This window comes from Pogona vitticeps, chromosome 3, assembly GCF_051106095.1.
Source record: "Pogona vitticeps strain Pit_001003342236 chromosome 3, PviZW2.1, whole genome shotgun sequence".
Taxonomy (NCBI): domain Eukaryota; kingdom Metazoa; phylum Chordata; class Lepidosauria; order Squamata; family Agamidae; genus Pogona; species Pogona vitticeps.
This window is the reverse complement of record NC_135785.1, coordinates 220,104,219-220,129,851: the sequence shown is the minus strand read 5'-3', so window position 1 is coordinate 220,129,851 and position 25,633 is coordinate 220,104,219. Positions and strand designations below refer to the sequence as shown.

Below are 25,633 nucleotides of genomic sequence, written 5' to 3'. Positions count from 1 at the left end.
AAACATGAGGTTTCCTCCTCCTCTCATCATGTGTTGTTTTAAGGAAATTTAATGAATTAACTTCTGTTTCAATATGCAGCCAGAGAAGCAAGGTCATCTTCTAACCTGGAGCTCATAAATCAGGACACATAAAAACTAATCCATTCCCTTCTCCTGTCAATATCAGTAGAATACTTATCCCTGTTGTGCATTATACTTGTTTAATTTACTTTCTGAAGTTTTTAAAGAAGGATGATTAATTAACTTAAGACTATTCCACAGTTTAACAGTTTTCACTGTTGCCACATGGCATTTGAATGGGCACTTGAAATATACTTTTTTAAATTAATATTTTTGACATAGTGAAGTCTGTACATTTTAAAAATCATGGCCAAGATACTGACAATTTAGAGCTTTTGCTTAGATTGCATTTGCTTCTTTACCTAGACTGTTTCTCAACACCACTAGTCATATATATATGACTGGTGGTGTTGAGAAACAGTCTAGGTAGAACACAGAGGTTTGATGACAATAACTAGGAATTCACTCGCTGCTACTTGATTTAATTTAATTTAATTTAATTTCAATCCTCACCTTCAATCCTTGTGTCCTCCGGCAACTGTGACAATGCCATTTCCTATCATTTTCTTAAAACTATGTACTTGATAAGGACAACATAATGTCTATAAATGTTTAAATGTCTCTCTCCAGGAAAAAGTGGACTATTTGATACTTTCATGATGGACACGGGTTCTTTGGTAGAATGATGGGTGAGACACAGGATACAAAATGATCTTTCTTGTTTGTACTGCTTAGGTTTTATAGGCTTCATTATTTATTGTACTGGTATATTAGCAGACATTTTGGTTTGGGATTTGAGAGTATGGCCAGGGAAATAGCATCCATGCTAGTTTTTTTCTGACCAAGACCAGATTCATTGGCTTGAAACATCACATATCCACAACTGTATATGCCACTGTAATGGTGGTAGGATGTGCTTAGTCCTTTTAAAAAAAATCTGTAATCTACTGGGTATATGTGGTGGGGGAGGGGTGCAGAAGCCTGTGCTGCAGGGTCAGAAGACCAAGCAGTCATAAGATCGAATCCACGCGACGGAGTGAGCGCCCGTTGCTTGTCCCAGCTCCCGCCAACCTGGCGGTTCGAAAGCATGCAAATGCGAGTAGATAAATAGGTACCATCTCGGTGGGAAGGTAAACAGCGTTCCGTGTCTAAATCACACTGGCCATGTGACCACGGAAAGATTGTCTTCGGACAAACGCTGGCTCTATTGCTTGAAGAGCGGGATGAGCGCCGCCCCCTAGAGTCGGACACGACTGGACAAAAATTGTCAAGGGGAACCTTTACCTTTACCTTTAAGTCTCTTAAAAATTTGAATCCAGCTGTTCCATAGATCTGAGGGCTGAAATTAACAAATCATTGTAAGTATTAACTCTTACTTGTGGATCCTGTGAATATGGGTGGAACCATATGGAACATCGTCCCGGATTGATGTGGACTTTATTGTATGCTGTCACTTAAATCATTTCCTACAGAAATGTTTAATTATACTGAAAAGGTGAGTTTCAAGTGACCATACAGCTTTCTTTTGTCTCTCACCCTTCTCTGCCATTATCACTAACCTTTTCCTCACCCATTTCACCACTCATTCACTTACTGTCAAATGGAATGGCAGAAATTAGATATTCCAGTGTTTCATAACATATATAAGTGTTATGTATACTCATATGTATAATAGGTTAAAAAGTCAAGTCACTTTAGTCTGTATTAGGCATTCAAAGCCTTTTAAAAAATTTTGGCAAGTGGGAGAGTGCTGAAATGACAGAAAGCAGTAAGTGTTTGGGTAAGTGCTGTATCCTATTAGTTTTACAGAGCTAAATCAAAAGAAAAAAGTATTTTTGAAAAATGCAGTTTAGAAATAGCATTGCAGTTGTTGTCTACACCAGTATGAGAAGACGGCAAGCAAAGGGAATAGGGTTCATTCCCACACCATGCCACACTCTGCACATCATCAATTGATGTCATTGGAATATGCCAAACAACATCCCTAAAGGAATGATATAGGCAATGACACAAGCCAAAAGTGAGACAGAATAATGGGACCAGAAATGCTGCGGGGAGGGGGAACACTTCTTGATCAGCGATATATGCTACATACATATGCCAGCAGATTAGATCAGCTTTCAATTAGTGCTAACTTTGTATAGTCGATTGAATAAATAAATATCAAATGGAACAGAAACATGGCACAAACAGTGTGACAAATACCCATCTAGTCTCTCCATACAACATCAATGTGATACAAAGCCGTCATTTTAGAATACTTTCAAGTAACAGTGTCCGTATGCACAGCTAATCTATAGCCACCTTTCCCTGCTCCATAGCAAGAGAGGCCAATGAGAGAAAGAAGTTACTCTTGGGGTCCCTCAAGCTTTTCTGGGACTTCAACACAAAGTTCCAAATAACGTCTGACATTCCATACTACTATTGAGCTTGGGAGGTGGCAAGGACCACTGTGCTGCTACTACAGTGATCCCATCCACCACTGCAGCATTAAAGTTGGGAAGAACTGCACCACTCCACTTCCTGTGTAGTGCATATTTGATGAGGTCTGGCTAGTGAGGGTAGAAGGGCTGCATTACATGGCACAATGAACTCTGAAGGCAAGCTATTGAGCAAATCAGTTCTACACAAAGGAAGAGGAAAATAAGAGAAGTGTATAGAAAAGAAATGCAAGGTCAAAGCTGCAGATAGTTCTTGTCTTCTTTTCTTTATAACTTTTAATAAAAGAGTTTGGCTTCCCAGTAACCGTGTAATATGTGCCATTTCAGGACTTCCAATACTGTTTAAAATGATACCACAAATGGATATGTACTTAGAAAACATCTGTGAACGCAAGCTATAACTAACATTTATGGCTTTCTTCAGCAATAGAAGAGTAACATCTTTAATGTTACTGTTGCCAGAGCTGCACACATACGTTCTGCCCTGAAATATTGCACAGGAATCAGTGGAGGCTGTTGACTCCTATTTCTCAGGAGCAGTGAATCAGCTCTGCTTTAAATGAGCTATCTAAGGTGCTGATCTTTTTGGGGTGTGAAGTTCAGATTAAACCCTGGAGTGGATACAATGCCTCTGCAAAATAGGAGTCACCAGGATTTACTGTAGATACCAAACTGTCCAGCAAGATTGTGCTATTAGTACCATAAAATTATTTTGAAAATTTTGATGCCTGCTGGCAACTTTTTGAGCTCAGTTTAAAGATCTGCTTTTCATCCTACTTCTGATTACACTCTTGTTATGATTTGTAGTTTGTCACAGACCTAGGACTTGTATAGCATTGGAAGTCAGTTTTTTAAAATACAAATCCAGTTGTGAGTTTTGAGGGTGTACTAAGCAAGCTTGGAAACTGTTTGCCAAAGCGTTGTAGTGAGCTCTTATTAGAGACAGAGTTCCCTTAAGAAATTTAATTCATCCATTGTTTCTAACACAGTGTTTCTCAGCTGTGGAAACTGCAAATTGGCTTGCTTTTTTTTTTGGATCATGGAGATAATCAGAGGGTCCATTTCTAAGTTAACTGCAAGCACAGTAGTTTTGAAATATTGTTTCTTTGGAGATACCATAAGTGTTTTATCACTTTCAAATTGTGAAGCTAGCTCTCTAGTTCATTCACCAGACAACTTTAAAGGGAGATTGGGCAGATCTATGCAGGATGTAATTTCTGATTCAAAAGTAGTATTACTCTTGAGTATATGTTGCCAGGGAGTGCAAATAGGAGGGTGCTTCTGCATTCATGTCTCATTTGTGGGCCTCTCAGATGGATCTGCTCAGCCACTCCCTTCCTTGCAGGACAATATAAGCCCTTGGTCTAATCTACCAGGACTCTTCTTATGTCCATGTTATACTATCATGCCTAGTTTATTCCTCCTTTCTCTGAGGCAAAGCATAAAACAGTTCCTGCCTCCCTCTGACTGAAATCTTCCCATTAAGTAAAAATATGCTTTAAGAATCCTGTATGGCCTTTTCTCTTGCTGGAAATATATACCACTGTTAGAATACAGAGTGTTTCAATTTTTTTAATGTCATGTTATTAGCATTAGTAAGGGAAAAACTGCATATAGAAACACAGCTGCTGATTATAGTTGGAATTATGTGGAGGAAATGATGTGGGCATGACAAGATGATAGTAGTTTGACTTTAATGTTGCAGTGTCTGATGCCAGGGCAATATGAGTAATATTTTGGATTAGGAAAGATTGTCAATTACATCAGTTTCCCCTATAGCTCATACTTTTAATGATGTTCCAGTGTAGCACTGAAAGTTGCATTGTTATGAAGTTGTTATGCTTAGACAGAGCTCTCAGTTAACTACTACTTCTTCTTTTGAATCAAAGGGTATATGTGATTCTCCCCCAACCAAACTTATCTTTTCAGCTCCTTTTTTTTATTTTAAGTGATATTAATTTCAACTGCATTTCAAGAAAAGTGTAATTTATTCTGAGGAATGATCTAAAATCTATTATACAGCAAAATACCTAAATAATAATAGACGTTATAGCTGTTTCGAGTCATTTTATTGTTTCCTTGGAGCCGGAGTGGAGACTGAAGTGGCTGTCTAGATTTTTTGAACTGCATTTCCCATCAGCCCTAGCTAGCACATATGAGGGATGATGAGAGCTGAAATCTAATACTTTCTGAAGAACCAACAAAATACATTTGTGTCTGTGATCAACACAAAAATTGGGCATCTTTTCTGATGGCTTGTTTATTTTGTTTTTGCACGGTGGATGGATTTGAAACATTCCCCCACCCCCATGTTAGAATATATCAGTGGACATATGTAGAAAGGCAGAGGGTCCTGCCACAAATATACCCAACATGGCTGCCACATTGGAGGATGAGGATGTGTTCTTGGCTGCAGCAGTGCACAGAACTGACATGGAGCTTCAGGGAGGTGATTTCAGACAACCTGGCTCATTATCTCCCAGTTTAGACTTTTGTCTGACCCTCATGTTTTTCTTTCTCATGCAAGCAAAATATTGCTTTCATGAATGACAGACCAGATGTGGATCATTTGTTTTCTTTGCTACTTCATATGTTTCCTAACAGTGGTGCAAATCTGACTACTGAACACTGGTCAAGGCGTAGCTGACATTTTGAAGTGTTGGGTCACTGTGCACCAGTTTATCTCTTGCTTTGCCAGCATGGTTTCTTTAGTGGGTGGGGTTCTGGGAAAGGACAAATAACTCTTTCCTGAGGGCCTTATGTCCATGTAGTTAGCATGGTGATATGGTGAGTATGGACCTGAGGTTCTCCATCCATCATTTCAAGCGTTATAACCCCTTTAGCTGAGAAGGCTAAGAGTGGTCTATAAGCCTAGAGTCTAAAAGATATAATGCACAAGGAGAAAGGATGGGATGGAAAGACATATAAAGGAGGCATGAATTATTAAGTTTCAGTAGTTCTTGTAAAGACCAACTGGAATGGGAACAAATTAGGGAGAAAAGTGTAATGAAGTTGGTCTTTCAGCAGAGCTGATGGAATTGTCTTTCTTTTCCTCTTTCTCTGCTCCAGCTGTTTCATTCACTCTGTCTTAGAACTTGGACCCGCATCTCTCTGTCATGCTGTGTTCCTTTTGCATGATATTTCCTTTTTTTATCTCAGTTCCCATTTAGAGTCGTGGTTTGAGGGATGGGGTAGGGAGAGGAATCAAAGGGGCACTCTCAGTGGTCAGTTCCCCTCAAATATATTAAGGGACCACCAAGCAGACTTCACAACTTTGCTAATAATGCTATTTCTTTTCTTTTTTAAAGAAGGCTTGGTGCCAGCACTGCAACAAAGTTACAAAAAAAGAAAAAAGGACAAAGTCAGAGACAAGGGAAGAAACTGGTAAACAGCTGTTGTTTGCAGCTTGTTAAGGTAGCTCTGTTGTAGCTGATCTGGATGGCTACAGCAGAAGCTGCTTTAACAAGCTGTGAACAAAAGCTGATTGCCAGTTCCTTCCTCTTTATCTGAAGTTCCTGGGTGTGAATTCACAGCATATCAATGCAGATTTTTCCTGTTGTGTTGTCACACCTTCAGGATGTTGGCAAAAGAGAAGAAAAAATAATGCTGCATTTTAAAGACTAAAATGTTCACAAATCCAAATCCAAGTAAATGTCCTGTGTTGTTATGCATATACCCATAATCAAATGATGATACAGATAATAGACAAAGTGACAATGGTTTATTAACATGGGAATGGAAACTACCAAACTGTTAATTATTTCAGCTAGCAGGTCCTGGCCAGCCATAGGCCAGGTGAATTTGGCTGTCATTGGGCTGCTAAGAGATGTTTCTGGGACAAAGGCCAGAGTCTCTCATACCCTAAGATACCATAGAAAGCTGAGTAATTAGTTTATATGTTGCACACTGAAAGCCTGTCAAGGCCCTTAAAGATGTACTGGAACTTAGTTTTGTATCTAATTCCTGCTATCTCCGTTTTGAGTCTCCTTTTGTAATTCCTCTTTTCTGTAAAAGTAATTGAGATCCATATACAAGAGTGTCCTGGGAGGTTGTTCCTGTGTCCCAGAGACATCCCTTAACATTCCTGTGACAGCCAAGACAGTCTGACCTAGATCTGGCCAGGTATTAATCTTGGAACAGCAGAGCTGGAAGGGACCCTATGGATCATTGAGTCCAGCCTCTGTCAAGGAGGCCCAGTGGGGAATCGAACTCCCAACATCTGGCAATGTCTAAATCACTGAGCTATCCAGCAGTTCTTTAATTCAACATCCTAATGAAGTGTTAGCAATAAAAGTGTAAAAATTCAGAAAAATATGGAAACTGTAAGATAAATATCTTCTTGGGGAGCTATTTTTGGGAAGCAAATGGAAATTTAGGGAGAAAATGAAATATATTACAGTACTTATTTTCATATCAAAATTTATTTAGTGGTTCAGCAACTTAAGGTATTTTAGTCATAACTTAGTTCGCACATGAAATTGTACTACTTGGCATGTTTATGACATTTAAAAATATAAAAGCTTTATTTCTGTATAAACATATTGTAAATACACTCTGTATGAAAGTGAGAGCTGAAAACTGCTGCACCTTATAAGCACACATATCTTAATTTTTGCAGCCTGAGAAACATAGAGGGGATGAATATAGAAAGAACAACTTTCTTAACAGTTATTTGTTATTTGGACAGAACAGTCTAACTTCTAAGATGAATGTCTCCACCAAATTAGAACTTAGGTCACCAGTTGAAAGTGAGCAGCTTTCCACAAGCAGTGAATCTCTTTGCCTTCCAGTATACAGCTGTCAGATGGCAGGACCCATATGGTGAATTTGTTTAAAGCATGCTACAGAAATCACTGTTCTTTATATATGATACATTGCTCTTTCTGGTTAATGTTCTCTATAATTCTGTACATTGTCTTGCATGATGTGCAGTTCCCAGCATTTTTCATGATGTGCATTTCCCAGCATTTTAAGTTTGTAAACTCTTACTTTAAAAAGCATTTCATGCACTGCAAAAGAAAAAAGATTTTATTGTAGCCTTTTCTATGAATTTTCCAAATTTTTGCATAAGAAAAATTAAAAATGTGCCTTAATTTTTCCATGATCCTTTCCGGGCTTTCACATGTTTTGTTACATATATTTCTTTACTTTTCCCCCCCTCTTTCAAAAAGTGTTTCTAAGTTGGGGAGCAGACATATTTTCCTGAGCCAAATGCATAATACGTGACAGTATAAGATTTTGTTTTAGTTAGAAGATTTTGGTTCCCATTTTCATGTAAGTACTTGTTTCAATGAGAGGGTTTGTTTCCTGCTTTATAAATTCAAACCCACTTATATGTGAAGCAGAATATTTATAAATATAGAGTTATGTACTAGCTTCCTGATTTGGTTCACAAATGAAGGCCTACAGAGCAGGGCTCAACTGATCTTGTGCCCTTTCAGAGATACCTAGCATTAATCCATTGCTGTGCAGGTATTTGCATGAGATGTCTGGTAAAACCCAGTTCCCATAAATGGGAACACACTCATGGCTTTAACATTGGAGATGTTACACAATGACACCAGTATTTTTTCTTGCAATGTTATTTGTCCACCTCTAGACAAGAGAACAGACAAAGAAAAAGAGAAGTACTGTAGAAGACACTTGTTATGAACTTTGATAATGTTTACCACTATATGAAAAAGAAAAGAGTAGCCAAAGAAGGAAAGCAGACTCTAATTTCCTGAAGTGAAGTTCACATTTCATTGCTCAAAACCCATTCAAGAAGGCAAGCATTCATCTGAACATACACTCAGCCTTTGTAGTGTAATAATGTGTTGTACAAACCAATTAATATAAGTTAACTTAGTTATAAACAAATTAAAATGAAGAAACAAAAATTATAGCTTGTAAGACCCTGGCTATCTATACTATACTGACAAAAGTCCCTTGTTTTGGACTGTGGAGAACAGCTGCAGAGCAGTATATGCTGCCTTGTGACTTTACTCCAATATTTTCCCCAGTGCTTCAGACGTTGGTGTGGATAGCAGAGGTCTTGAACTTCATTGGGAGATAATACAGTTACTGTACACCCCTTCTATGTGGGATACCAGCTCAGTGCTTTTTTTATATGCTATTGATACTTTCAGTTTTCTTTTCTTCCACTTTTAATTGCATCACATTTTTTCATTTGAAACTGCATGGATACTTATCTGAATATAAGGGATCTGTGGGGGATGCTTTTTTAAAAACTTCCTTCAGAACTTGTTGAAAAACAGCCCTGACAAGCGTTTTGTATTTAGGTGAGAAGTGGTTAACCAATTTAAAAAAAGGAGTCTGGTTCTGGGATTTCCCCCTGTTTGGTGTCTCTTTGTGAATAGTAGCGAGCACAAGAGGGTATTTTGTAGGCCTTACTGACTGCTGATGTGGGTGTCATCAATTATTATTATTTTTATTTATTTTATTTATATCCCGCCTATCTAGTCGATTGAGACCACTCTAGGCGGCTTACAACAAGGGGTACAACAATGAAATCAATGTTCAGGCTGCTCTTTGCTATGTAAAGTTTTGCGTCCTTTTTCCTGCTGGCTATGTGAGCGTGATAACACAACAATACTGGGACATTTTCTGCCATTTTGAATCACGGATACAGAAGCACAATATTCCACATTGAAAAACCAGAGGGTTTTTTTTTTAAGAATTTAATTTCTCTAGCCAGCTTTCAAGTTGCTTGAAACTTTTCATCACTACACTTTGCAGTCTACAACTTGTGTATAAAAAAGTGCCCTCTTCACCAATGACAGCCATCTCAGCGAAAGCTGAACATTTCTTCAGATGTAAAGTTAAATAAATTGAAGATTAATATTCACCAGAGCTATCCTTAATTTCTAACATCTTACTGTTTTCCCTCAAATGACACCTAGCAATAGTTTTGCAACTGACACTTTAGAACTGCTGTTCATTATCCTGTTGGTTTGGGCCACAACAGATTGTCCAGGGGAGAGCCAGAGGTCACCAATTAATCCCATTAAATTTATTGGGACACAGTTGTTCTTTCTCTTTCCTTTGGAAAAGAACTGTGCTGTAGAATTTTACATTCAGTATATCACACACTTTCCCCTTCCCTGTGAATTCTCCGGGTGTAAAGAGCACCCTAGGAACACAGTGACAATGAAGGAAAGAGCCCATCATTGTAACTTTGACTATCTATCCACAGTAACCTCTAGGGGAGTGCTGTCATCAGGGATATATATTTGGTGGTGTTTTTTTTCTTCCCAGTTACATGCTGATAAGGGAGTAGAAAATGCAGTAATTCCCTCTTAACTTGATACTGGATTAATTTGAAGCAGCTATTTTTATCTGAACTGGAAACTGTGTAGAACAGATTTTTACTTTCATACTCTTGCTATATAGAAATTTATTATTTTCTTCCATCTACAGTATAAGAAGAAAACATACTGTTCTTGCATATGTAAATGAAATGGAATGGTTTTGATTCTCTATATTCACTGCATTGGCTGTTGGACTGCATGATAAAAGCTGAATTATATTTAATTTCAATTAGTAGATCCAGTGAAATGAATGGGATTTATTAATCAATACTGATCTAAGCCTCGTGGGATTCAGTGGGTCTGCTGTAGCTAGAACTATCACTGAATATAGTCTGTAAAATATGTTTTTTAAAACCTGAAGTTGTATTGATGTATATCCTTCTGATTTGTCATGTTAGATAAACAGATTTGGCACTGTAAGATACAGATTTGCCACTGTAATTTAAAAGAGAAAATTAAGAATATCATGTTAATTTTGAATATGGCTGGAGAAGCATTCAGTAAACATTTCTTCCATAATACAGTTTAGTCATAGTGCTGTAGTAAATGCCTCTGTAAAGGCAGAAAAATCTACCTTGGATTCTCCTTGCTCTTTTGCATCTTAATAAGTTTCAAAAGAACCCTTCCTTCTTTAGTAGAGAGTTTTAGCATCTACTGTATGGCTGACACAATATTTACAAAGAAAAACAATGTTGTTTGTACAGCACTAACATCCTTAACAAAAACCTTGCTGTACTCTTGAATGGGACTCTGGAAGGGATTGACTTGCCCAAATATGAGAGAGAAATAGTTAGGAGAGCATGAGTGCAGAGTGAGAGAGCATAATGCAGCCTTTGACAAAGGTTCCCCACCAGATGTGTTGGATTATCAACTTGTCATTCTGAGCCAGAATTGCCAATGACTGTATTGGCAGTCAACTGGCAGGTGCCTATTATCAAAATGCATTTTGGTTTTATAATATCAGGTCCTATATGTGAAGCCAAGCTATTACAAAAAGAGACAGGTTGTGACAGATCGTCTTCCTATCATAGCCATTCAGTACCCCTTACCTCATTGGCAAGTGCTATGGAATTGAATTTGCTTTGTGTAACCAACAGGTGGCAAAAGTCACAACAAAAACTCAAAATCAGTGTGGAGTGAGACTCTTTCACCATTCTTTTGTTCTGTCTCATTTATATTCACTTACCTTCACTGATAAAACTCAGTGTTGTGTATATAAGTTAGCCTACTTCAACCTGGCTGAGTATGGTGGAAGTTAAAGTCTAATGCGTGTGGATGATCCCTGGCTGGGAAAGGCAGACACTGGTTGTTGAATCTGCTCAGCTTCTGCAATTTTTTTTGTGTTGCGTTCCTCTGATTAGAATCTGCATTGCTTGGGGATGTACGACTAGTGAACTGGCTCCCTGTTGTTAACATTTAGTTCACATAGTCATTAAGACTTTATATGCTTGTATCAAAAACCAGAACTTGGTTGAATCATTTTTTTACATGTGACACAAAAAGAGTCTAGAAAGTTGTCTGATAAGGTTTGCATTGCTGTAACTCTCTGAAACCTTTGAAAATCTCTAACCCTTGGTGAAAGCCTTTTTCAGAAGCATATGCACCAATTTCCATAAATATTTGGGCAAATGTAATTTACTGAATATATGCTGGAATCTAAAGAGCATCATGTTCTGGATGGAAAAGCTTTCACAGGGACAGCTTTCTCACAGGTAAAAAAGGAGATTAACCCATTTCTCTTTTTCAAAACAGGTCCTGTTTTTAATGTCTCTGTGCATTCGGACAATCCAACTGTCTATCGAGATGAGCTGGTGAATTTGATATGCATTATCACTGTTGAAGGGACAGTGCTTGACCCAGGTATGATTTCAATTAGTTTTAGATTATTATTAGGGGTTTTTTTCTTTGTGTTTTACCATACTAACAATGCAGGATGTAATATGCTTTCAGGAAGTTGTTATAATCACAGCATATCCTATAAAGGAGTGGAAAACTATGAAGACGGATCCTCTTACTCAATGTATATGTGGCATCCTGGTCTCACTCCTTACAGTGTTTCTCAAAGTCTGAGTTGGATTATCATTAGCAGCTGTGTGTGCTTGTTCCAGCAATATTTGACGGAATGCTAGTTTTACAGTCTTACCAAGGAGCTTTGCATCTGACTTCTATGAAAACACTAAGTGCATTGATAGAACCCTAGATGTTGTGACATCAGCTAATGGACTAGTCCATCTGAAAACAAACAGACAAACAAAAAACCCTGCTACAATTCTACATTGATGATTTCCTGATACACATAATTGTCTCTACATGTTAATCTGGTCTTCCAGTTGCCAGACAGCTGAAGATTGTTCCGAGGCATAGGACTTTTGATGATTGATATTTTTGTTATCTTTTCAAGCTTGCTCTCTCATTCTGAACAGTGTTGGTTATTAATTAATAGCTCTTATCTTGTTGGCTGGATGAGCAGAAGGAAGAGTTTTTTTGATTACCAGAGTACACACATTTACTTAGTGGAGAGTAGTATTATGTGATAAATAGCTAATCTTGCCAAAACAGCACATCTTTACATATGATAAGGAATGCCAGTTTTCCATTTGCTCATGTAAAAATTTACATTTCAAATATCATTGCTATGTATTTCAGATGGAAAAATGTAATCATCACTGGGACATTTCGGAGGTTGTTTATTTGAGAGAGTAACTTGGTTGTTGTGAAAAGTCAGCACACACTGGACTTAGCTGTTTTCATTTAAGCTGTGTAACTCACCTATACAAATGTAATGTTGATGGGTGTTTATAATGCAGTATGTTGAGGACAGATCTAGGACAAACTGTTTATTCTTCCTTAAGCCTTAGCATTTGTGTTGATGTGTTCAAAGTGCTTACAGTAAATTTTTTTAAAAACCCTGCTGTGTTAAGAAAAGCCCAATGCCCTTTTGTTTGTCAGCCTCTTTCTTCTCTTAAAACTTCAGATCAATTTGTTCAGTGAATGTAAGTGTCATTCCTGGACCAGTATTTACTTTGCAGATACAGTATTTACTTTGTGGAGTTGCAGACAAAATGTTGTCGCCAATATAGAGTGGAAAGGTACCCTTGGAAATACTCCATCTGATTGCTGATCTATAACATGCAAGAAACCTGCACTTACACAGGCAATGCTTACTGATCATTTAAGGCAGCGTTCCCCAACCTTTTTCGGACCACGGACTGGTTGAGGGGTATGGACTCCATGCGCGGACCAGTTCAGGGGTGGGGGCACCCCCATGCTCATGGGTGGGCGTGTCACCACTGCAGGTGGTTGTATCGAGCTTGTGCACATGAGTTGCACACCCCTCATGCTTGTGCGTGACACGCCCACCTCTTCGGCGAGCCGGGGGGGGGAGCAGAGGTTCGCAAGGGAGAGTGGGCGGGCTGTCAGGGCTGCGTGGAGTCTTCCTCATCTTGCCCCATCGTCCTGCGCTCCTGGCCGAAAGAGCCCGGGAAATTCAAAAGACCTCCCCACTGGGATCCTGCCTCCTGCCATGGGGTCTCCCCATGCTGCTGGCTTTCCAACCAGGCTGGAAAGTCAGCAGCACGGAGGGACCCCACAGCTGGAGACAGTGCCCTGTGGGGAGGCCACTTGAATTTCGCAGGCTCCTGTCTTCAGCCGCTGGTTCCCTCCGTGCTGCTAGCTTTCCAGTCAGGCTCCAGGAGGCCACACCACCGTTTGTGCAGGCGCACGAGTGCGCGCAGGTTCAAACAACCTTTGCGGGGGTGAGTGTGTGTGGAGGGGGGGGCGGGAGATCTGTTTTGGCGGCCCAGTTGGACTTAAGCCACGGACCGGCAATGGGCCGCGGACCGGGGGTTGATGACCTCTGATTTAAGGTATCATTGCCGACTTCCACCCTTGGGTTAGCAAGCTTATTCCACATTTGTTCTGTGTCACTTTTGCATTAATCTGTTTAACTCATTTCAGCATTTTTAATAAATTGCTTAAGAATCTGTTAAATTCTATTTTAAACATATTTTAAAAGTTACTCTCTCAAGTTTAATATTTTATTGTTTCATTCAGCAATTTAATTTATTTAGCAATACACCACCCATCAGAATTTCATTTTATTCTAAAATAAAAGGCTACAAAAAAAGAATAGATGACAACATAGGTTCCTCAACCACCTCTGGGAATTACTCTATAATAAATAAATACAATATATTTAGCCTTGAAACATGCATTTTAAAATCTGTTCTGCTATTTCTTTTGATCTGTGTTGGAATATTTGATAAAGGAGTGAGTGGATAATTCAGTTTTTATCTGGACATTAATCTTGGAAATGCAGGTCAGTTCATATTTTTCTCTCTCCCTCACTAAGTCAGCTACTTCTGGAAAAGCCGCCCCGAGTAGACGTTGTCTAGAGGGGTGGAGTAAAAATCGAATAAATAAATAAATGTAGCTGACTTGTGATTACTGTTGCAAATGGTCTCAATCTTTTAATACATATTCCCAGAAGGTTGCAAAGAAACATAAATGCCATATTTGTATTTTTTTCCTTTTGGACCTTTTTCCTGGGTCAGAGGAAAGTATTCACCATGCCAATCCTCTTTCCCTGTCTACTAGTTTCAAGTTATGCCTCATGAGAGTGGTTGCCAGCCATTTCCAGATAGGGTAGTATGGCCATTAGGGATAGAGCCACAAAGGGATTTATACATTCACCATCAATTTGCACTCTAAGGTTATCTATAGAGAAGCATTCATTTGTTCAAGTGATGACATTGTCAATCAAGAGATTATCTGCAACATCTGATATGCAGATGATACAGCATTAGTAGTCGCTTTTGGCTAAGATCAAGTGTAGTATTAGTAGCTGACTTATTTAGAAGGTCTGTAAAAGTTACTTGATAAAGTCAATGAAGAAAGTAATGAACATAGTTCAAAAATGGATGTTAAGAAAACTGAGTGCATGGTAATCAGTGAAAAACAAGAAGCCCAAGAAATGTAGCTAAACATTCAAAATGAAAATGTGAGGCATGCTGACAAATCTAAATTTGAGTGTTTCAGCAATTAGGTCGTAGCTAGGCAGTGAAAATCAGAACAGAAGTGGCCATAGTAGCTTCCTTAAGAACTCTACGAGAATTCTTGATTTCAAAGGAAATGAAAGCAGAGTGTAGCCTCACATACATGCTGGATAAGTGAGGTCCCATTGCAGAAGTTCCTAACAAGAAAAGGGGTCTAAGAAGGGTGGGAGCTTCTAAAAAAGGAAATGTTGAAGGCATAACTACAAATAATTCCAACAAGAAAAAAAGGTGGAAGACATCAGAAGAGGCCGGTTTGGCTTCACAAAAAGCTCAGGGAGGACCTGAAAACAAAAAAGGACACATATAGGAAATGGAAGGAAGGCCAGGCAATAAAGGAAGAGTACAGACAAGTACAAGGAATTGCAGGGATGGCATTAGGAGGGCAAAAGCTGAGAACGAGCTGAAGCTAGCTAGAGTTATTAAAAGCCACAAAAAGCATTCTTCAGGTAAGTGTGTAGCAAAAGACAAAAAAGAAAGAAAGAAAGAAACAGTGGCACAGCTACTCAATGGAGATAGAAAAATTATAACAGAATACAAAGAAAAGGCAGAAGTGCTCACTTCTTATTTTAGCTCAGTCTTTTCCTAAAGGACAAATCATGGCCCTCCAGACAAATGTGAATTGTAGGTAGAGGGGACAAGATTGCAGCTGGAGATGGATAAACAAATAGTCAAGGAATACCTTATTACCTTGAATGAGTTCAGGGGCTAGATAAACTTCATCCAAGACTAGTGAAGGAACTGGCTGAAGAGCTCTCAGAACCACTGTCCATTATTTTCTTGATATCACGGGAAATGGGTGAGGTGCCAGATGATTGGAGGAGGGCTAATGTTGTCCCTATCTACAAATAGGAAGAACCTGGGAACAACAGATCAGTCAATCCCAGGAAAAATTCTGGAACAGATTGTAAAGTGGTTGTTATACAACCCCTAGAAAACAAAACAGTAATAACTAGAAGCCAACACGGATTTGTCAAGAACAAATCCTGCCAGACTGATCTGACCTCATTTTTTGATTGGGTAACCACCCTGAGACAGAGGGAATGTTGTAGACATTATATATCTTGACTTCAGCAAAGCTTTTTGACAAGTGCACCATGATATTCTGTTTAGCAAGTTGACTAGGTGTGGGCTGGATAGAACAGCTGTCAGATGGATATACAACTGGCTACAGAATCATACTGAGAGGGTGATGATTAATGGCTCCTTCTCCAACTGGGAGGTAACAAGTGGGGTGCCCCAGGGCTCAGTCCTGGGCCCCATGCTATTCAATATTTGTATTAATGACTTGGATCAGGGGATATAGGGAATGCTAATCAGATTTGCGGATGACACAAAATTGGGTGGAATAACCAACACCCTGGAAGGCAGAAACAAAATTCAAAATGATCTAGATAGGCTTGAGCACTGGGTTGAAAACAAAAGAATAAAATGTAACATGGATAAATGCAAAGTACTGCACCTAGGAAAAAGAAACCAAACACATAGTCATTGTGTGTTTGGAATCATTATAGATCACAAACTGAATATGAGCCAATAGTATGATGTGATTACAAAAAAGGCAAATGCTATTTTAGGATGCATTAACAGAAAAATTGCCTCCAAATCCTGTGAGATACTAGTCCCCCTCTATTCAGCAGTGTTTAAGCCTCACCTTGAGTATTGTGTCCAGTTCTAGATACCGCACTTCAAGAAGGATGCCAATAAATTAGAGCAAGTTCAGAGGAGCACAACAAGGATGATCAGGGAGCTGGAAAGAAAGCCCTGTGAGGAAAGACTGCAAGACCTTGGCATGTTTAGCCTTGAGAAAGACTAGAGAAATATGATAGCACTTTTCAAATACTTGAAAGGCTGTCATACAGAGGAGGGGCAAGATCTCTTTTCGATAAAGCCGCCCCGAGTAGACATGGTCTAGAGGGGTGGGGTAAAAATCAAATAAATAAATAAATCATCCCTGAGTGCAGGACACACAACAATCAGCCCAAGTTACAGGAAGCCAGATTTTCGTTGAATATCAGGATAAACTTCCTAACTTTTAGAGCAATATGGCAATGGAACCAGTTACCTTGAGAGGTGGTGAGTGCTCCAACAGTGGGGACATTCAAGAGAGATTTAGACAACCACCTTTCAGATATCATTTGATTTGTATTCCTGCACTGAGCAGAGGGTTGGATTTGATGGCCTTTTAGGCCCCTTCCAACTTCATGAGTATACGAAAAAGTGTAAAATGCCAGAAAATCTTAAGATTTGCTTTGAAAATACACATTATCTAGTGCTTTGTGTTATTGGTTCCAATCTATGGCATGGAATTGTGGGCTGTAATATAAATCCATATGAAATATAGTGCTGCAGAAGAGCTTTGTGGCTACCCTGGACTGCCAGAAAGATGAACAAGTGGTTTCTAGGTCAATTCAAGCCTGAACTTCATCTAGAAGCAAAAATGATGAAACTGAGGTATAACTTTGAGCGCATAACGAGAAGGCAAAACTAATTTGAAAAGACAATAATGGTGGGAAAGGTTGAAGACAAAAGGAAAAGATGAAAACCAAATATGAGATGGGATTGACTTCATAAAGGAAGCTCATGGCCTTGGGTTAGCAGGAGGTGATCAGGACTGTTGAGGACAGGACATTTTGGGGGTTGCTCATTCTTAGGGTTGCCATGTGTTGGAACAGATTTGAAGGCACATAGCAATTATAAAAGAGTGATAAGCATTTAAAATACGGATTTATCACTGTCTTTTTGTTTTGTTTTTACTATGAGGCAACCACTGAAGAAGACCAAGAAATCAGAAAACTCATAAAATACCGAACACTAGAATACTTTCGTCATGTATTTAAAACCAAAAAGTATGGGTTGTTGCATTTTATCACTGGGGGTAGAATGACTGGGAGGAAAAAAATTGATAAACTTTCAAAATTGGTTTGGGTGCAGTGCAACATTGCTGTTCATAGTTGCCACATTCACATTCAGTTTAGCCCTGGTGATGTCCAATCTTAGTAGGAGAGGAACAACAGGAACATTTGGTCACACTTAGACAAAGCCTCACCAGCAATCCAAAAAGACTTATTTCTTTCCTGTTTCTTCACAGTGGAAGTTGGATACTGACTCAATAGTGCAGATTTTTAAAATATACTTGATTTATCATTAACAGAAGCTATTATTGGGGATAATGTACTTGGAGCTATTCTTCTTTGCCTTTTTAAAGCTACAGGTAATTTTGTGAACTTTGCATGCACAGCAGTCCAAGCTGAAAGTTCTGTCAAATTTAACAGGGAAGATATGACTTCACGTTACCTTTTCTATGGGTCTAAATGTTTAAGGGGTGCAAGAATTTGTTGGCTGGCTGGCTAGTGACTGACTTGTTTGTTGGTACTGGCATGCCAGAGGAGTTTAATTTACTGCACATATAGCTGGAAGCTACTCTGGCAAGAAATCATCAGATTTTTTTTAACTTGACTTACAGTCTGTGAAGGTTCTACATAACTTTGTTTAAATGTTGTTAAATACAAACAGTCTCAACACTGATTCAGCTATGCTAAGAGTGCTGTTCTGTCAAATAGAACTGCATGGTGTGAAGCAGATGGGCTGGGAATGAGGCTCAGAATTGTGAAGGCTGATTGACCGGGGAAGCTAGATGGCTTAAACTTGCATGTCAAGTCAAAATGTGCATAAATGTGTGCTTTACATGTTGATTACTTCCAGTTTCCCTGAGGAAGAAACAGTCCTAGCACCATAGGTTGTGTTAAGGCTTAATTTAACACAATTCCTCATGGCATCTCTCCCCAACCCCCACAACATCACATTAGGAAAAGCTGCTCCAAAGTGTGACAAAGACTACATCATGTCTCAGAATAGTAGCTGCCTCTAGCTTTCTCTATCTAAAGTCCATTCGTTTAAAAATTATATCAAACCCAACCAGTGCTGTTATTCAATTTCACTGCATCTAGATTCTGACTGGTATTTTTAATTGCTGCTTCTACTCTTACTGTTATTTCTCCTGTTCCATTTGTCAAATACCATCATATGTATGAAAATAATGCCATAAAGATTGTTGATATGTACCAAAAACAAACCAACAAAAAATAAAGGATAATGCCAGCACAGCAAGGGATTAAATTGGCACAAAATATGCCAAGTATAACAGGCTGGATTTATTTTAAACTACAGTGCTTCCTGGGGAAAATATGCATGTTTAGTGCTGGATCTTTTCCCTATTCCCATGTATTTTGCATGGGAAGAGATGCAAGTTAAGACAAATTGAGGCTATTAATTGAGAGGCTGTCTGAGAGATTGTAGCACAGAGTACAACCTTGTCTACATTCCAAAGAACTGAAAATCAAATAGCATACAATAAAACTGTGAGCTGTGGTTTCTACCACTATACATTCATAATAGAGTAATGCTGAGAGGAACAGCAGTTTTTAAGACTGACTTGCAAAATGCTTCCTGTGTGTGTATATCGGAAGAGATGTTCATACTATGTGCCATTTCGTATAAAAACTGCATATACTTGTAGTTGAATATGTTTTGGAGGTGTGTCAACAATGCATAGACCCTGTTGCACTTCACTGTTCTGTTTTATTTCAGAGGAGTTCTGTTTGGGGCAACATTTTCTCAACAACCTGATCGTCTTACTTTCTTCTTCTGAATGTATTTACATTTCAGTGAGTTGGGATTAGCAAGCATAACAACATTTAAGTCACTTCACAGTTTTTTTTACCAAGTTTGTTCATTTTATTTCCATGGGGCTTAAGTGCCTTTTAAAATTTCTGATAGTTGCTTCTGTGACAAACTACTCATCTAGTAAAAATATTTATAGTATTCCACTGATATAAACATTAAGACACTAGGCTGGCAATGACTGCTTAGGAAATGAGGTATGTGAAACATGAACAAACCAGAGCAAACTAGATCAGCCTTCCCCAGGATTTTATTAACAGTCCTAGCACAATAGGTTGTTAATTAATTATTTGTTAATTAATTATTTAAAATATTTTTAACCCACTTTTCTCCTTAAAAAGGACCCAAGGGGGCTTACAACAATTAAAAACGGTATTTAAGCTAACAATAATGAGTATACAATACTAAAAAAATCAAGTGAACACAGTACTAAAAACATAAGTGACAACAAAACATATTCAGTGCAGAAAGGTACAGTACAATAATTAATTTTAAAAAACCAATTGGCTGTCACTCGGATACAGTCTGCCTGAAGACTTTCTGCTTGCAGAAAGAGAATAAAGATGGAACCAACCTAGCCCTCCTGTGGGAGGGAGTTACACTCCAACAGGCTTTTTTAGGAGACTGAGGAATATGTAGAATCTATAAAGTATATATTCTTTTAGGAGGATCCTTGGTATGTTTTGTCAGGAATAATTTCCACTATGTTAGGAGCAATATAGGAGGGGACTGTAACCTTAATGTGACCATATTGGGATGCTTACCACACAGTGCTGATTTCCATTTATTAGCTTCCAAAAAACTTAGAAAAATTACTATTTTGGACCACAGTTCCCAGAATCTCTCAGCCAATGTGAACATAGATATAGTGGGAATTGTAGTTTAAAAGTTACAATTCAAAACTCTTCTTATACAACTCCATACTGCAAAATCTTATTCCTTTTTTGCAGTTACAATTGTAGGATGTCTAGGTTTTATTAGTTTATGCTGTATCCCCAAGCAATTAGCAGAATTGGAAAACCTTTCAGTAGAGATGAAAAGAAAGCTTTTATTTTTTCAGAGAATAAAGCCCGCCTCCCCTTTTGCAGGGGAAGGTGGTGTTTTGAGAACCTGGAAGCCTAAACTCTGTACAGGAGAAGTTGTAGGTTAAGACATGATCATCATCTTCCATATGAATTAAGTCTTTTGGCGTATTCTAGTGTAATTGGATTGAGTTAGTCAGAAATATGAGCCTAGAAATAAGATGGATAGAAATGTGAGTAATGAATGGCTTGAGGGATTGGGAATAAAGTATCTGGGACACTTCTCTCCCTCTGGTCATAGACACTGATAACTCATCTGGGTGAAGATGGATAGTCCCATCTGTTGGATGTCTCAGTAGTGGGTCTTCAGTGGGTCTTCTGATTGGCTCTCTGCATGACTTTTGAAAAACTTGCATCTGTGGTTTAATTAGCTTCCCTTCAGCAGATACAGGGACTGTACAGATGATGCTGGCTATCCAATAAAATAATAATAATCCTATAATGGGGCATACAGCTTGGGAAGAATATTTGTTTTAGTGTTTTTTTATGTGGAACAGAAGGCAGGATAAAATACTGGAGCAAGAACAGTCAGTAGATGGCTAAGGACAAATTACTATATTTTGTGGCATAAGAGAACATCCAAGTCTGGCAGTTTGTTCTAAACACAAAAATAAAAAATAAGGTTCCTGTATGGAGTGCACTATTTTGTATTTGAGATAATAAAGGGTAACTTTATGTAACATAACCCAATCTTTCCTTGTACTGTATCTTACTGTACATTTTTGTCTGTATAATCTCTAAACTCTTGGTGAGGCTCTAGCTTGCATTTACAACCATTCTCAGCAATCAAAAGTGTGTTTGTGCAGCTAGGTAAGCTTGGCTTTGCATATTGCCTGCTCTGGCCCCAGGAAATGTTGGTGATCTAGTTTTATAACTTGGAAATTATAGTGGAGAGCCCTGAATTTGGGCGATAGAAAGAATTAGCAACTGTTTGGTAAAGCAGCCCAGCAAACAAGATTATGCTTCGTATATAACATATATTTTCCACTCGGTATTTTGAAGGAGCTTCGTGGCTGCTAGATTTATTTTATATTACCTAAAGCTTTTTCCCCATCAGTGACACATCCATCCCGTATCCACTCTCTTCACAAATTGTGTTAATGACCTTTTGGCTCTCAGATGAAGTCCAACAGATGCTGTAGGCATGATTGTAGTAAATCTATTACACATGGCTCTCATGCTTGTTTTCCAGCTTGCAGTGGGTACAGTAGGACATTTGGTGGAAGATGGCTGGAATAATTAAAATGCATCATCAGCTAACAGCCTAATGAGGTTAAAAGTGCAGATCTGCTAATGGATTTATTATAATCTTGCACATTGCACGGAAGAATGCAGGATATACTGATGGACTCTGACTACTTGTCATCCAGTGTTAGAGGTGGAAGTCAGTGCAAAGACACTTGAAAGATTAAGGTCTTAGTGAAACTGTTGTAAGGCATTTGTTGCTGATGACACACATCAAAAGTATGTTTATAAGTTAAAGGGGATCTGAATTGGGGGCAATGCATATCAGGGAGGAAATCTTACAATGACATAGGAAGTAGTTTACCTTTAGTGCCTGTATGGAGACAGACTAATTCTGATGTTGCCATTATCTGGTTTTTATGGACAGGCATGTATCTATAATTTGCAAGCATCCCATTTAAGGAGACCAGGATTGTAGCTGCATACAATTTTTCATCAGATGCAATTGTTTTTCAACAATGTCTTTGTGTTAGATAGCCTTAAAAATGCTTGTTTAACATTTGTATGCTGTTCCATAATGTAGAGATATTTGGACAATAATAAACAAACATAACAGCAGTTTGAATAACAAGTAAGAAGCAAACCAATAGGCACCTTAGAATTTTACCTTGTGTATACTGAGGAGTGTGAACCATTAAAAAAAAAGGTTGTACCCTAGTTCCCACCAAGACCAAGCTGAACCTGAAGAGACATCTCTGATTATTTGCTTTCTGTATACAGTGGACCCTCAACCTACGGAATTAATCCGTATTGGAACTGTATCCGTAGGTCGAAAAGTCCGTAAGTCGAAAATGCATTCCCATAGGAATGCATTGAAAACCCTGTAATCCGTAACCCACCCAAGAAACACCTCTCCACAAAAAATTTAAATAAATTTTTAAAAATTAAAGCTTACCTTTTCGAAGCCTTCCAGGGATGCCCCGCTGCTGCCGGAGGACTCCGAGGGCTTTGGTGCCGTTGCCAGAGGCCTCTTGGAGCTGCCCCACCCTTGCCGATGCAGGCTTTCCCAGGGTGGACCGGGCCTACCAGGGGAGGGCTTCCCCCGGTAGGCCCAGTCTGCTGCCCAGGAAAGCCTGGTACCAAGAGAGGAAGCCCTCCCCTGGTAGGCCTGGTCTACTCCCCAGGCTTTCCCGAGGAGTAGACTGGGCCTACCGGGGGAAGCCCTCCCCCGGTAGGCCCAGTCTACCAAGCCTTCCTGGGCAGTAGACCGGGCCTACTGTGGGAAGCCCTCCCCTGGTAGGCCCGGCTCACCCTGGGAAAGCCTGCATCGACGGGGGGGACCTACGGAGGCCTTCCTTGCCGCCATGGGAGGCCTCTCGGAGGTTCCCTGCTGCCGCCGATAGTGCCTCCGAAGCACTATCGGCGGTGGTGGGGGACCTCCGAGAGGCCTCCGATGGCAGCAGGAAAGGCCTCCAGAGGTGCCCCCCCACCGCTGCTGGGAGCTGCACCGCGCTGGGCGATCCCAGCCATGATTGGACTCCTGTACTTCCGCTGCTGCTGCTGGGAGCCAAGTGGCGGCAGGGGACATCCAGGAGTCTAAGCATGGCCGGGATTGCCCGGCGTGGCTCTGCTCCCAGCAGCCGTGGTGGCAGCGGGGGACCTGCGGATGCCTTCCAGGGCTTCGCCGCCGCCATGGGAGGCCTCTTGGAGGTCCCCCCGCCACTGATCGTGCTTTGGAGGCACTATTGGTGGCAGCAGGGGACTTCCAAGAGGCCTCCCATGGCGGTGGAGAAGCCCTGGAAAGCATCTGGAGGCATATCGGAGGCCTACAGACTGGAAGGGGGAGTCAGGGAAAGCGACAAATTTTAATTTGCTGCTTTCCCCCTCTCTTTTCTGGTCCATAGGTGGATTCTCCAGCTGCAAGTTGAAGTGAAACTTTGCGGCTGGAGAAGTACGTACATCAAAAAGTACGTAAGTGGAGCTGTACTTAAGTCGAGACTCCACTGTACAATGTTAACACACAATACTGCATTCTGTTCCTTTTCTTTTCCTCTGCAGCCACAGGAGGGGAAATAAATCATAGCTGGTGTAGCATAGTAGTAGAGAAGAGTCTGGGCACTGAATCAGAAAAGCTCCCAATTCAAATTTCATGAAATCTATAGGTGGGCTTAGGCAGAGCCACAGTCTGCATCCCTCTCCATCTTCCTTATGGTGGACAACAACATCTGTTGACCTTAGAGAGTCATTGAAAGGATTATAGTTAGGTAATACATGCTTTTGAACTCTGGAAGCACTGTACATATGTTAATTTTTGTCAGGTTCTAGTCTTCAGTTCAGGGTATTTTGAATAGATTTCTGATCTACATATATGAAACAACTGCTGCTATTGCCCTTCTCTCAGTACAAACATGCACTCAGTAACTGCTATTTTGTTTTGAGATTTTTTGGGGTTCTGTCTCCTATAAGCCAGTAAGTACTCTTTCATTACTAACAATGTTGTTAAGATACGTTTTGAGTGGTTTTGTTGGGGGAAAATTATAAAAGAGAATGGGAAGTTGTAATAGAAATAGGAGTACAGCACGTTTATGTTAGAGGAGCATAGCTGTGTTGTGTGGTTTGATCAAGTTACATGTATGAGAGAGAGGAAGAGAGAGTGAATGCTGAGGCCACAGAGTGCAGTTAATGTGCTGGGGCTTTGAAATGGTAGCAACCAGGTATACAAGATGGGAAGAACAGCATTATGCATTCTACCAGTACCCTACTGTTTAAGCAAAGAAGATGGGGACAGAAAAAAGGGAAGGGTTGTGATGGTATCAGAGAAGTTTTTAGGACATGTTTTTTTGACAGCTCAGCAAGTATAGTTGATGTAAAATATGTCATAACGAGAGATTAGTAAGGGTTCAGTGGCTGCCTTTTGAGTTTTCTTGCTTGCAGTCTGTAAAAGAACGAGTAAGTAACAGTGCCTGGAAACACTGCTGCTGATGGAGCTTCTTACACTAATCATCTTAATCCTTTTTTCTGTACTTGACAAGCTTTAGAATCGAGGATATTTAGAGGATCCTAGCAAATTGGAGGCCAGGAGTTGTTGAAAGCGGCTAAGCCTGTACAGTTCAGTAAACCTAGTTCTGTGGAGGGCAAGAATAATCTCTGTACTCTCCTAGCATTGCTTAAGAACTACTGTAATTGTAAGCCAGTGCTTCCCAAACTTTTCAGTATCATGTTCCCTTTTTTTGTTTTTGAGACTGTCTCATGCCTCCCCACCACTCCTTTACCATCATCAAACTCCCTTTAAAAAAAAAATCAACTCTTAATTTGCAGCTCTTTGGAATTTCTTTGTGTCTCCTTGGGGAAGAGACATCTGAGTCTGACCAGAATTTGAAGTGGTGCCAAACATTATTTTGAGTTGGTTTCTCTTTTCAATTTCAGATGACATGTCATTTGATGTCTCCTGGTTTGCTACACGTTCTGTTGCAATGGATAGAGACCCTGTTTTCTTAGCTTCATTGGATCGGAAAGGTATAGTGACCCAAGCTAGAAGAAACGGGAGCAGTGATGTCAGCTTGGAGAGAATCACTCCTTTGGAATTCCGGCTTCGAATTCATGGCTGTGAAGACCAAGACTTTGGAAACCACTACTGCTTGGTAACACCCTGGGTGCAGTCAGCTGCATCCGTCTGGCAACGACAAATGGAGATAAAATCCAAGCCAATCCTTGTAACAGTGAAAATGGATGGTAAGAATGCCTCAATGATCTTATTTAGTTTTCATTATGGACTAATTAAAGCTTCAAAGCTAGTGTTTTGAAATACAACTATCAGGCTC

The 25,633-nt window shown here is 39.6% G+C and overlaps 1 protein-coding gene across 1 annotated transcript in view; it reads left to right on the top strand.

Annotated features, from left to right (window-relative positions):
* PTGFRN (prostaglandin F2 receptor inhibitor) overlaps positions 1–25,633 on the top strand; it is a 112,656-nt gene that overhangs the window by 82,760 nt on the left and 4,263 nt on the right. Inside the window, exons 7-8 of the mRNA XM_072993995.2 lie at positions 11,564–11,671; positions 25,239–25,544. Coding sequence (XP_072850096.2) covers positions 11,564–11,671; positions 25,239–25,544 — 414 coding nt within the window. The remainder of the gene's footprint in view (positions 1–11,563; positions 11,672–25,238; positions 25,545–25,633) is intronic.